Here is a 13,207-nt window from a genome sequence, read left to right as displayed (position 1 = left end):
CCAAAGGAAACGACTTGACAGCTAGTATGGAGGGTGCAGAAGAGGGAGGGTGCACGCTAGGTTCCGTTCAGTAGGCGTTAATAAACAGTCTTCAGAACAGGTAGGCGAATGCCTGGCACTGGGGCAGCTTCTGCATCCGTGCTTTGTCTCTCAGCGTAAAGCAAAGACAGCCAAGCCAGTTCCTCCTTGATGTTTAAATAACAAGGCTCCCCCAGCTCTGAGGCAACTGTTTCCCTTTGAGGATGTTTTAGCGTGAATGGCAACAATAAAACTAATGTCCACAAACCCCTAGATCTATTTGATGAATGAACACTTAGGCTGCAACCATGTCTGTTACCAGCGGGTCAGTGATGTCTAAGTCTTACTCTGTAAGGGACCATGGCAGGCAGATGAAGTTCCTGCGCCTTTATGAAGGCTATTCTCCCATGACATCTAACATAGCTAGATTCAAAGGTACAAGAAGATTTGAAAACAAAAGTTCAGTACAATTCTGCTGCTCAAACCTAAAGCCACTGTGAAATAAAAAAAAAAAAAAAAAGAACTCAGATATTTGAAAACCACATCCTATAAACCAAACAACCATGATAATTTAGCTCTAAGTGAGCCAGCACGTGGTGCCACAGGCAGTGTACATGGCTTATGGATTTTAAAGGGAGGAAGGAAAAGGAGGAGCCGAAAAGATGGAGGAGGTGGTTTCAGAAAAAAGGTGAGAGGCACAAAGGGCAGAGCTGCCTGGCGGAGCAGAAGTTTATCCCAAAGCCCTGGGAAGTGTCCTCCATTCGTCTGCTACATCAGAGATGCACAGGTCTGGAGCTAGGGATGTGGTGGGGTGGGGTGGGCAGGTGTTGGGGGTGAAAGGAGAGAGGGAAAGGTCTTTGCAGTCAATCAAGCTTTGGTTAGGCACCAGAAACTTCTAGACCCATCTGTGCATTTCCTTATAAAATAATCCCCGTTTTGAAAAGGAACCTTGTTGAATAAGTTTATCAGGGATCCAAATTCAGCTGGGTGGCGGTGGCACGCCTTTAATCCCAGCACTGCAGACGTAGGCAGGCAGATCTTTGTGAGTTCGAGGCAAGCTTGGTCTACAGAGCTAGTTCTAGGGCAGTTCCAAGACTATATGGAGAAACCATGTCTCTAAAAACAAAAATTTAAAAAACAAACAACAACAACAAGAAGAACCTGCCTGAACTCTAGCTATCTGATTGACCAGGGTCAAACTCTACTGTGCCAGATCAGGAGCGGTCGGCTGGGGGGCGTGGCTAACTAGTAAAGTGCTTGCCAGGCATGCGTAAGGTTCCAGGTTACTACAACAAACAGATAAACAGCAGCACAGATTTATCCAGAGTGGTCTGGAGCACCACACCCCCACTCTGTGTTTCCTCTTAGTAATTCTTTCATTCACCATCCATTTTTCCAGGTTCTTGGCTACAAATTCCCATTTCCCACACTGTATTCAGAGCTGAGTCTGGTCTCTCACTTCCCACCATTCCTGGGGTCCTGAATAATGTCTTAATTTATTGAAATTTAACAAGTGCTTAGAGCCCTGACCACTAGTTATGAAAAACTGTTTCTCAACCCTGTTTACTCTGTCATTAATTTCCTGCCTTATTCGTTCATTCTTCTTTTATTCTCTTCCTTCTTTCCTTTCCTCTACTCCACCTCTTTTCTTCTGTCCCAATCTCTCTTCCTTCTTTCACAGAATGAATGCCTATTTCAAGCTAGACACAAAAACTATAAGATTAAATGCTGACATGAAAGAAATTAAAACACAGTTTAGAAACAACTACCGCTTTGAAGGAGGCCTTTAAAAGTAAGCACCAAAGCCCTAAGGTCAGTGGACTGGACCTCTACTTTGATTTTAGTAGAAAGTTCCTTCCAGACAGAAGGAACAGATATATAAAAGCCATGGTTGAGCATGCCCTGGGAGAGGGGCTCAGGAGGAGTTGGAGAGGGAGGCAGGTCCCAAATTACAAAAGCTGGCGTGAGCCCTGTGAAAAGGTCCTGGGAAGTCCCCAGAGGAAAAGCAGAAGAGAATGATGTGGTCTAAGAGCGCTGGGATCCCTGGTGACTGGTGGGTGATACACAGGAGGCGGAAGAAGGCTGTGGGGCAGATATTGGTGACTCGTCCCTAGTTAGGGCCAGAAAGTAAATGTTCCAGGGATTGTGGGCCAGGGGTCAAGTGAGAGATAGCCTGTGTAGCAAAGACAGTCTGTAGGAAACAAGAAACGACTTCTACAAAATTGTTATTGCCCAAACTAAAACGTAGTAATAATAATGAAGTCAATTATTAGAACACAGGTCCTACAAGTGGGAAGGGAGTTCTTTTTGGTAGATTAAGGTTTTTCTTGGTTGGAATGGCAGCTCTATAGCAGAGACACAGCCACGGATAAGCAAGCAAATAAGTGTGCTTGTGTTCCAGTGAACTCTATGGGCTAAAAGTGGGGTATCTTGTCATTTCATGTCCCACGAAATATTTTTCCCTTCAATTCTTTACCCTAGCTATTTGGCTGGAACGCACCCTGGCCACAGGCTGGGTTTGGGCCACAGGCTACAGCTTGCCAAGCTCAGCAGCTCTGTCCAGATTCTCCATGTGTGTGTGTGTGTGTGTGTGTGTGTGTGTGTGTGTGTGTTTGTGTGTGTGCGTGTACATGCTTAGATGGATCTTGAGTTTGTTTCTCTCTGTGGGACAGCAGATGACTCGTGATATAAGGTCATCCTAGTGAGAGGACATTAACATAGATGCATTTTAGAGCCACAGTCACCTGCGTAATTAGAAGTGATGTGCACATAAGAAAGGGTTCTGTGAGGGGGGCTGCTTAGTGGCAGAGCCACTGTTTACAATGGGTAGGGACATAAGTCGATCCCCTACCTGGAAGAAAAAAAAAGTAATTTCTGTGTGATTCTTATACAACACACAGATTACTTATCATTGGTGTGTGTGTGTGTGTGTGTGTGTGTGTGTGTGTAAATCACAGAACAGCTCTAGGGAGTCAATTCTCCCCTTCCACCTTTCTGTGGGTTCCAAGGATCCCACTGCGGCATGCCCAACAAGTCTCTTTACCCTCGGAGTCATCTTGCTGCCCCCCACCCCCAACTCTTTACTTGGTGCCTGCAGCTTTCCTGAGTAACCTTTCTGAATCAATTGTACTTTGGAAAGTATATGCAAATTGGAGTCTGGTTTTTAATAATGATCTAGCATGCCGTTTTGCATACTGGGAAACAGTTCAAGTTTTGACTCTCATAATTAGAATTTAGGTTTTGGGTTTGTTTGTTTGTTTTTTGTTTATTTTTGCTTTCTTTTTGGTTGCCATTATAAGTAATCCATTTATTTATATCATATAGCTATATACTCTTTTTTCAGAACAACAGAAACATTTATTAATTTTACAGTTTCAGAATTTTATTTTTCAATTCAAAATAGATTTGTTTCCATATAATGTATTCTGATTATGATTTCTCTTTCTTCAACTATGTCCATATCCTTCCTATTTCTCCACCCACACAAACCCACACCCCTCCTCTCTCTCTCTTCCCTTTTCTCTCTTCTCTCTCCCCCCTCTCTCCCTTTCTTCTCTCTCTCTTCCCTCCTTCTCTCTCATTAAGTACAAACATACATCTAAATATTAAATACAATTTAAAAAGCAGAATAAAAAACAAGTAAACAAACAAATAATAAAAGAGCCCCCCCCCCCGCCACACACACACACACACACACACACACAATCACATAAAACACATGCAAACACTGACACACACACATTTGCAACACAGAAAATCCATAAAAACAAATTCAGAAGCCATAATAGATAAACAAAAGGTCTGTAAGGTTAAAAAAAAAAAAGCCCAGATACAGAACTGTGTGACAAACACATCCAGAAAAGCCAGCGCCTTTGCTGTGTTGGCATCCACCGCTGCACACGGGGCCTGCCCTTAAGTGTGTTTGCGTACCCAGTGAGGCTCCACTGGAAAAAACTTAAGTTTCCTTTGGGGGCTGCTATCAGTTGGAGACAGCTTATGGGCTAGGGATGGGGACTTGTGTGGACTTTCCCTCTCAGCTCTGGGAGCCTGTCCGGCTTAGATCTCTGCATGCTGCCGCAGTCTCTGAGTTCATATGTGTGTCAGCTCTGCTGTGTCTAGGTTTTCTTGGTGTCTTCCATCCCCACTGACTTCCATTATTAATTTTCTAAAGAAAGATCACCTGGGGTGAACCTCAAACTTAGAGTACATTCATTGCTTTTAAGGACTGATCGCTATCACAAAACTGTCCCTCAGGAAGTCACAATTTTGCTTCCACAAAGCATCTTCAAGACCTGGTACCAACACTCAGGCCCATTTTGGAACCTTCCGTGGTCAAACATGCAGACGAGTCCTGTTGTTTCACCACAGGTGGGTCATTTCTTTTCAGAAACCATGAGACAAGGGGGGTTTCTAATTTGGTATTTTTAGGTTTTGGAAGTTACATCAATTTTATAGAATGAGTATCCCTGATTGGAAAATTTGAAATCCAAAATGCTCCAGATCTGAAAATCTTTCCACCCACATCTGTTTTTCCATCATCCTTCCTGTGTTGATCAATAAGAGCTCTGTAGACACAGATGGCATGAACTCTGTTTGCCTTTAATATGCATGGTAAGCATTTTTCCAGACTGCAGAAACATTTTTAAAATTTACATAGTTATTTTCTGCTACAAATGACCTGTTCCTCCATGAGCAGACATTACAAAAAATATATGAAAAAGATGATGCAGAAAATTAACCAAAGAATTTCCTGATGAAATATTGTTTTATATTAGCCTATCAAATTTCCTTACATTTTTTTCTACTTATGGTGTTAGTTACACAACAGATTTCACTGTGTGTAATAGGCATATTGGCAATACCCTAAAAACAATAACCATAGTTGTGGTTCTTAACTAACACTGTGGCATGGTGCAGTTTGTAACTTACAGTGTAACATTAAAAATGTACTTCTCATCACTATTCTTTTTACTAGTCTGAAATATATTTCTGTGCATGTCTTTGTATACATTTTTTGGTTCCTTTAGGGTTAAATTCCTAACCACTCCTAAAAAGAAAAACTATCTGACTACACAAAGATGCACATGGGTTTCCTGTGTAGAACACTCTAGAACTGTTGACCATGTATGGCGCTGTAACTATGTGCACCACCAGTAATGTTTGCCAAAGGTCATTCTTCAAGATCCACTAATGGCTTTCGATGCTTCTATCTTTCTGGCTGTTACATTTTTTCAGCATCAGCAAGTCCAGGATGCAGGAACAGTTTCCCAGTTGCTTTCTTTAGTCGTGGACTGTTTATCGCAGTGTGCTGGTGACCCTCAACCTGAGCATGTGAAGCCAAGCTCAGCAACAACGCTTTAGTATTTAGTACTAGTCTGCCCAGGCATCTTCCCTCCGACAGGCAGGATCTGAGGACATCTTTTACTGCCACACTTGAGGGGTATCTCTGGCATTACACAGGTAGATGCCGAGGATGTTGTTAAATATCCCGAACATGTACAGCTCAGCGACTCCCTACTCCAGTTAACTGGTTCCAATGTCACTGGTGCTGAGGTTGGCTCTTTGTTCCAGAACAAAACAGCTACCCTCTGTGGCCCTCTTCTGGCACAAATCAAATGATTAAACTGAGAAAATGTGACTTGGATAGAAGTAGACTAGAGTCACTGCTGCAGACACTGGAAGCTTCTATCAGTGAACCCCATCTCCCTGGGGCTTCCACTTAACATGTAACTTGCTGGACATAGAACTGGGGGGCTGAGGCCAGGGTACCATCGTCTTCTGATTGATACCCCATGTGCAACTTGGCTTCTCAGTGTCTCACGGGCCTGAGTTCAGCACGAGCCTCGTACTAGACTGTCCAGTGAAATGGAAAGTCACCCAGGGAGACTGGGAAAGCCTGTACCATGTGGTGGCACTTGAAGGGAACAATCGGAGACTGAAGTAAGGTGCAATGACATATGTATAGGAGTAGGGGAGAGGAACGTTTAGTCCAGACTGGCTAAGAATCAGACCCCAAAGCAGCCGGAGCCAACATCCCAAGGTGCACCTGTCACATGGGCGCCCATGGCAGCTGCACCAAACATCAAAATCCTTCTTTTCAAGATTATTCAAAGGCCTGAGTACAAAGGCCTGTGCTCCACAGCAAAACACAGAGAGAAAAAACAAACAGGCCTTACCGGGGGCCCTGGTGGCGGTGGAGGGGGAGGAGCCCCCAGTGGTGGAGGGGGTGGAGGCAGAGGAGGTGGTGGAGGTGGTGGTGGTGGAGGCGGTGGCACCGGCATTAGTCACAGTGTTGGTGTCTCTTGCTTATGAATGGTCCCAAGAGAGCAGTTTCTGGTCTGCAAAAGAGAAAAGGGATTGTTTTTTAACGTGGATGTGTTTTGTGCACAGATTCTGCGGGTCTCAATGACATGAGCATTTGTTGACAGACAGCTCCAATCTTTTCCTACTCCCTTAGCTCATCTGATGGTTCAGTCAGTGAGCACTCACCGGGAGGTGAGCCTGGGCCATGTGCCGGCAGGGAGAGAAGCAGATAGGTTCTAATCTGGTGATAAGACTGAAGGAACTTACTCTTGATTCTCCATAGAAAGGGAATATTTAAACACACACACACACACACACACACACACACACACACACACACACCTCCCTCATTCTGAAGTGATTTCCCAATGACTCCTTCATCATTAACCTGCAGTTCTATCAGTTTTAACGTGTTCTGCACAGACCCCATCTTCATTCACAGAATGATGTCTGACCGCTCAGTGTCGCATGTTCAGCCTCACCCAGGATGCCAGCCTTAAGCAAGGCTTACGAGGGTGCTCTCATCTTCCCTGCCTTTCTAATATGTCAGCTATCCCTTTCCTTGCCATTCCTTTAGCACCATTTCTGCACAGCTGTCCCAGTGCAGTCTCCTCGCGTAGACTTTCCACCAGGTGTTCGTGACATACAGAGCCTCTGGCAAGGTTCTACAAATACAGTTCTGTTTCTAATGGTTGATATTATAAGATATCGATCTCCAGATACATGCATTTCTTTGCAACCCATGTGTGTGTGTGTGTCCATATACATATATACTTCTTCACTGCTAAAGAGGCAAAACAACCGAGCCACACTATTCTGTAACACCACATCCACTGGTATTTCTCTTTACCTTTTCCATAGCGCAGACTCTGAGCCAAGCTAGCCAGAGTTCCCACAACAACCCTTCGCAGCCTGCAGGACTGCCCTGGCTTATACAGGTATATGCCACAACAGCCACAACTTCAGACGTGGTCTGATGTGATGAGGAGATGAAATAAGGACATAGACATATGCACAGAAAAGCTGGGATCGGGTGGCCAGTCTGCTCTGATGGAGATGCACCACCAGCAGCCGGGAAACTCAGGGCATTTATTATAGATCACTGGATGAGGAGAAGACAGGTTATCGCACACAGCTAAAACAGGAGGCCAATTTAGCTAATCTTGGCAGGAGGTTCCTGTAAAGGAGGTTCCCATCCTCAGCTCAGCTGTCCCACATCTTTCATTAAACTAACCAGTTTGTGTTACTTATGTTACTTTGGTTTGCAAAGATTTAAAAATTCTTTTCAGGCCAAGAAAGGAATGAGGGCCCATGGGGTGAAAATAATCCTTTGTTTGTCTCTCCCTCTGCCCTTGTTCTTTACCTGGCTTTGGCCCTAGGAACTGGGGAGCAATTAGGTACCCCTGGGATTCAGCCTTACTGAAATCACAGGGCATAATTTCCCAAAGTTTGGGATTAAAGGATATTTTTGTGTGTAGTGCTTTTTCTTCCCTTGGCAGATATAATCATTCAATGCTCTTCTATAGAGGCGCTTCTTAGAGCCCGACGATTTAGAATACCGAGCTCCAGGCGGTCACTGGTGGCGCCAGCCAGCTCTTTGATGCTTGATGCTCTCTCCAACCATTAAAAAAGTCTTTATTTTGTTCAGAAATTTATTCAAAATGCTTAAGATATTTGAAAAGCCAGATAGCTTTTATACTTTCTTCCAAAAGCTTTTATACTTTCTTCCAACTTGTGAAATATTCAAAAAGCAGCATTTCAAAAAGCAACACGCATTAGCTATTTAAACAGGAGGGAAGATTTAAACAGACTAGGATCCAGGTCTACTTGGCTTTTTCCCCAGCTACATTTTACCTGAGGGGGGAAAAAGTGCTTTAAGGCTTCATGCTTAGCCTAAACAGAGCCTACAGGACCAGTCCTCTATACAAAGAAAACCACACAGGTCCCAGGACATAGGGGCCATGCTGAGGTCACCGTGAATAACTAGAATAACTAGAATAACCATCATGGACTTCCCATGGAAGTCAGAACAGCAAGCGGGGCAACAGCACTTCAGTGTGGAGTGGGGGCATAATAAACGGACCTTTCGTGGACATTACTGAGTTTTCAAAAGGCCAGCAGGTGTCTCTGAGACCTGTCCTTAACAGGAATGGCACGAAAACAGGAGGACAGACATCTGCTTGTGTGGGAGAGACGAGCAGAGGGCTAGGGACACGTGGGAGTTGGGGGTGCTCAACTACTCCGCAGATGTCTCTCACCTTGGATGAGGTGGAAGATTGTCTTGTGCCCTCCCACTAACTTTAAACACATTTTCTATAAAATACAAGAAATCCCCTGTTGTGTGAGCCAGCTAGAATCCAGGACCCCGTCTCCAGCTCCCCCTTGTAAGCAGAGAGCAGGCTGTGGCCACAGATTCAAATAGGACAACAAAGAAGGGTAGTGGGATGGCCTGGGTGTGGCCTGGAGACCTCACTCAGCTCTCAGTAACTGGTACTGCACAGGAAGGTAAGACTAGCATTGGCCAGAACGTCCTCCTCTCTCCCCAAGAAAAGCCATCTTTTATTTTAATTCAATTTTGAGATGTGACTAAGTATGATTTTCCTTCAGTATCTGAAAGGGTTAGTTCCAGGAACTCCCATGGAGACCAAATTCTCAGATGCAATGTTTTCTAGTGTTCTCAGTCTGCAGTTGGTTTAATCAGCAGATGCAGAGTGCATGGTTTGGAGGGCTGTCTGCTTTTCTCAAAGCATCTGTATGCCCAAGGGGGCCAACAGGACTTGTGTCACACAGCTCTCCCAAACTGCCGTACTGCAAACTCTTTCCAGAGAGCTCAGGTTGCATGGGGCGGGTCCCTGATACCGATGACACACTATCTGACCATAGCCTCTGGGCTCTTTCCTTCTCTGCATGGCCAGGCATCTGTGTCCATTCAGAGGGAGGCTCTGAGCATGAGGTTTTTCTACATCCCCCTTGGTCTTAACACTTCTAATAGAGTTTCTCTGATTGGTTGGCTCATGAAACCAGATAGAAGAATAGGGATCTGCTTCCTCTGGTCTAACGGGGGAGGAAGGAACCCCAGGAAGTACCCCACACTCACACTACAGGGGGCCTGTCCTGTCTAAGGACTGAACACTCAAGCATATTTATCACAAGGGTCCTGCAGCCAGGACAGGATAACTTCTGACTCTGGGCAAACACAGTGAGAATTAAGGAACCTCAAAATATGTGTGGAAAATGTGCATTCCTATAAATACACAATAACGAAGGACTTTTATGGCTTAAAGATAGTCTGCAGGTGACCTGCAGTCACTTCCTGTTGCTGCCTGCTATCTAGAAAATTCTCTGAGCAGCTGGTCCAGGACCCCCTGACCAGGTCACACTCACCCCTAAGCCTGTCCTCCTGCTGGTCTCTTGCACATTCTACATGATATAAGATTGATGGGAATATTTGCCTTTTGAAGAGGCAACTTTGAGGAAGGGCACATTAGCCTGAGTAAAAAACGGGACGGGTGTTGGGGTTTTGTGTAAGCTCCACCCCACACCTACCTGGCAATAGCCAGGTATGCCCCGCCCCAGAGATCTGGCCCACTATAAGAAGGGCTACTTGCTCCTCCTCTCTCTCTTTGCTCACCGCTCTCACACACACTCTCACCTCTCTGCCCCTGGGGCCCTTCTCCCCCCCCTCCACGTGGTCATGGCCGGCCTCCACACTCCCTCCACTCTCTCTTTCTCTCTCTCTCTCTACCACTAACTCCCATCCCCTATTCTGAATAAACTCTATTCTATATCATGTCCGTGTTCACTGACTCCTTCATTGACTCCTTCACTGACTACCTCACCATCCTGTTTACTCCTTCATTGGTGCTGTTGGCCCGGATACGAGAAACACCCGAGATATTAAGCCTCTTCCACCAATGGGCAGTCCATGACTGGTCTTCAGCCACACACAGGCAGGTGAAGCAAGGTTGGGGGACCGGGTCCCACAGCCAAGCAGTCCACACTGACTTCCATGTTCCCTGATATCGGATTGCACTTCCTTAGCAAACACCATCGGCCCAATAAGGTAAGGTCTTTCGGTTGGCTGGGCGGTTTCTTAAGTTCAGAAGAGACCTGGCCAGTTTCCTTCTAGAGCTAGATGCTGCCTGAGCTAACACTCGTTTTATGATGCTCTACCACGGGTGTTTTCCGTTCCAGAAGTAATCCTGACTCCCCCTCATTGGCTTCCAGCCGTTCTGAAAACCCTGGGCCTCAGGGGGATTACTTCTTCCGGCTTTTTGCCTCAGCTCCCAGGAGTCTGCACGACGGTCCGGACTCTCTGGCTTAGCTGCCGTTCTTTGTTACACACTATCCGGGACGCCGGTAGTGGTATAACAATGCCCCCACACACCTGATGGGAAATAGAGCATCTTCGCCGGTACCCCCAGGAAGTCCCCTCGGTTGCCTCCTGGAGAATCTCAAGTCTCTAAAACTAACTCACGATGTGAGGCGGTCAAAACTAATTAACCTCTGTAATAAGGTCTAGACTCAATATAAGCCAGACAATAATTCAAAATGGCCACCTAATGGCACCCTAGATCTAATGGTTTTAAGGGATCTTAATACATACTATAAGCAATCCGGTAGATGGGACCGAATCCTATCTATCTCTGGTCTAAGCCTTCTCTTTGCCCTGCCTGCTCCCCATCTGTGTTCCCACACCCTTAGCTCATTTGCTCCTATAGGCTGTGTGCTCAAGTTGATGTTAACAAGCCTAAATCTGCCTAGACATCACAATTTTATCCATTGCTGCCAGCTTTCTTTCTGTGATCCTAGCATCTTTACTAACCAAGGCAATATACTTTCCTCTACCTATACAACCTGTCAAAGCTTTACTAACCAAGACAATATACTTTCCTCTACCTATACAACCTGTCAAAGCTACTTAAGCCTTCCATTCCTAGTCTCTCTTTAACTATTGCTCTCCTATCTTGCGCTCAATCTTGTCAGAAGTTTGTTATTAGATTTAAGACAGACAGAATTCCCAAAGGCCTGACAGCTTCTCCCAGGAGGTCTCAGAAGAAAGATGGACACCGCCACAGGATGTCTCAGAAGAAAGATGGACACCGCCACAGGATGCTGCCTGAAAGTGCAGTGAACAAAACCGGATACCTTGAGTCAAATGACTTAGCTAAACAAAGGTAAGCCATTTCTCATGTCATGGGTATCCATTCCACAGAGAAAAGCTGTGCATCTTCTGTGTTTGAAAGCCACACTGACAGCCAAAGCCGCCATGGAGACCAGAGACCACAAAGAACTGCTGGCCACTAGAATCTGTCATTCTTTAATAATATAACTGCTAGGTTATTGTTTATTCCTCAGACTTCTGACTACATTGACAGCTAGACAGTTATCTCCTTACCTAAACTCTGTTTCCATTAAATGCTTCATATTTCCTCTTCTTGCTCTGTCACTTTTCCAACCTTCAATTCTATTCCTTCTGATCCACAAAGGCTCATCTTAAAGACTGTTCATGTGGTTAACTCATGTTGTTATCTCTTTAATAAACTTGTTAGCTACAGGAAACCTACCCAGATCTACTGCTCATGGACCAAGTAGGCTCCATCCAGATAAGTACATCTGCCCAAGTTCCCACTTTACTACCTTTCCAAAGGGTGGGATTCCTCTGGGTTTTGATTGTACATCTTAAAAAATTTTCCTTTCTCCCAAATGTACTTAGTCTTATTCCCTAACTATACTAATGTGTTCCAACATCTTGTTAAGTCCAGGCCCTTGCCATATCCAGGACAGCTCCAGAGAAGCAATCTTCAGATGTTCCAATCTCCTCTCAGCTTCTCCAGACGCAGACAGCTTCTACTGGACCTGTTCTCCTGACCTATCTTCAAATGGCTCTACAAATCCTGGACAGCAAAGAAGCAGCCAGTCCTCATGAGACTGGACAATCACCCCCCATACCCCTTTCTCTAGGTTCCCCAGAGAGACGCCGCCCCAATGTCAGCATGAAGCAGCCAGATCACAACGACGACCCTATTCCTGCTTTGCCGTATGCGCCGTCACTTCTTTTCTTTTTTCTTTTTTCTTTTTCTTTTATTAATAAACCGGCCTCCACACTCCCTCCACTCTCTCTTTCTCTCTCTCTCTCTCTCTCTCTCTCTCTACCACTAACTCCCATCCCCTATTCTGAATAAACTCTATTCTATACCATGTCCGTGTTCACTGACTCCTTCACTTCATCATCCTGCTTACTCCTTCAACGGGGAGGGCAAGTAAAAACAGCACAGGATTAAAAAAAGAAAAAAAAATCCCCAACCAAGAAAATGTGCTAGACAGACACTCACACACACATCACATACCACCTGAACTTACATTTCTAGCATTTTCTGTCAACTCATGCTTTTAGATAAAATTTCAGCCATAAAAGAAAAGTCATATGATTTGCAGAACAACTGGTGAAGGCAATCCTATTTATTGATAGAATTAGGTCAACCTCAGGAAAAATAAAATATCATATTTTCTCACTTGTAACTCCTGGATTTCATACAGCTACATAAAATCAGGTATGTGCATATGACATGGCATTCGGAGTAAAACTGTCTAGGGGGACAGAGGGGACTAACGGGGAAGGAGGTGGGAGGAAACAGGGGTAGCGGGTGTTAGGGAGAATGCGCTTAGCAGAGAACATACATGTGAACACTTAGAGAACCTTGGACCATATTATGACGAGCTGCAGGGAACCCAGCCACAGCTCGAAGCAGGTGCCTCTCCTCCAGCTTCTCACATGCAGATACTTAGCTTGCTTTAGGGAATTCACACAGAGCCCAGGACGGGCTACTGCCCTGACCCAGGCAGGGCCCAGCATTCTCAGTACTAAGGTCTCAGTCTATCTGCA

At 45.1% G+C, this 13,207-nt stretch overlaps 1 protein-coding gene across 2 annotated transcripts in view; it reads right to left on the bottom strand.

Annotated features, from left to right (window-relative positions):
- Wipf3 (WAS/WASL interacting protein family member 3) overlaps positions 1 to 13,207 on the bottom strand; it is a 75,125-nt gene that overhangs the window by 43,502 nt on the left and 18,416 nt on the right. For both annotated transcript variants that reach the window (XM_052173763.1, XM_052173764.1), the window contains exon 2: positions 6,195 to 6,356. In XM_052173763.1, coding sequence (XP_052029723.1) covers positions 6,195 to 6,299 — 105 coding nt within the window. In that variant the 5' untranslated portion in view covers positions 6,300 to 6,356. The remainder of the gene's footprint in view (positions 1 to 6,194; positions 6,357 to 13,207) is intronic.

Source organism: Apodemus sylvaticus, chromosome 2 (genome assembly GCF_947179515.1).
Source record: "Apodemus sylvaticus chromosome 2, mApoSyl1.1, whole genome shotgun sequence".
In the NCBI taxonomy this organism is placed as follows: Eukaryota; Metazoa; Chordata; class Mammalia; order Rodentia; family Muridae; genus Apodemus; species Apodemus sylvaticus.
This window is presented reverse-complemented; position numbering and strand designations above follow the sequence as displayed.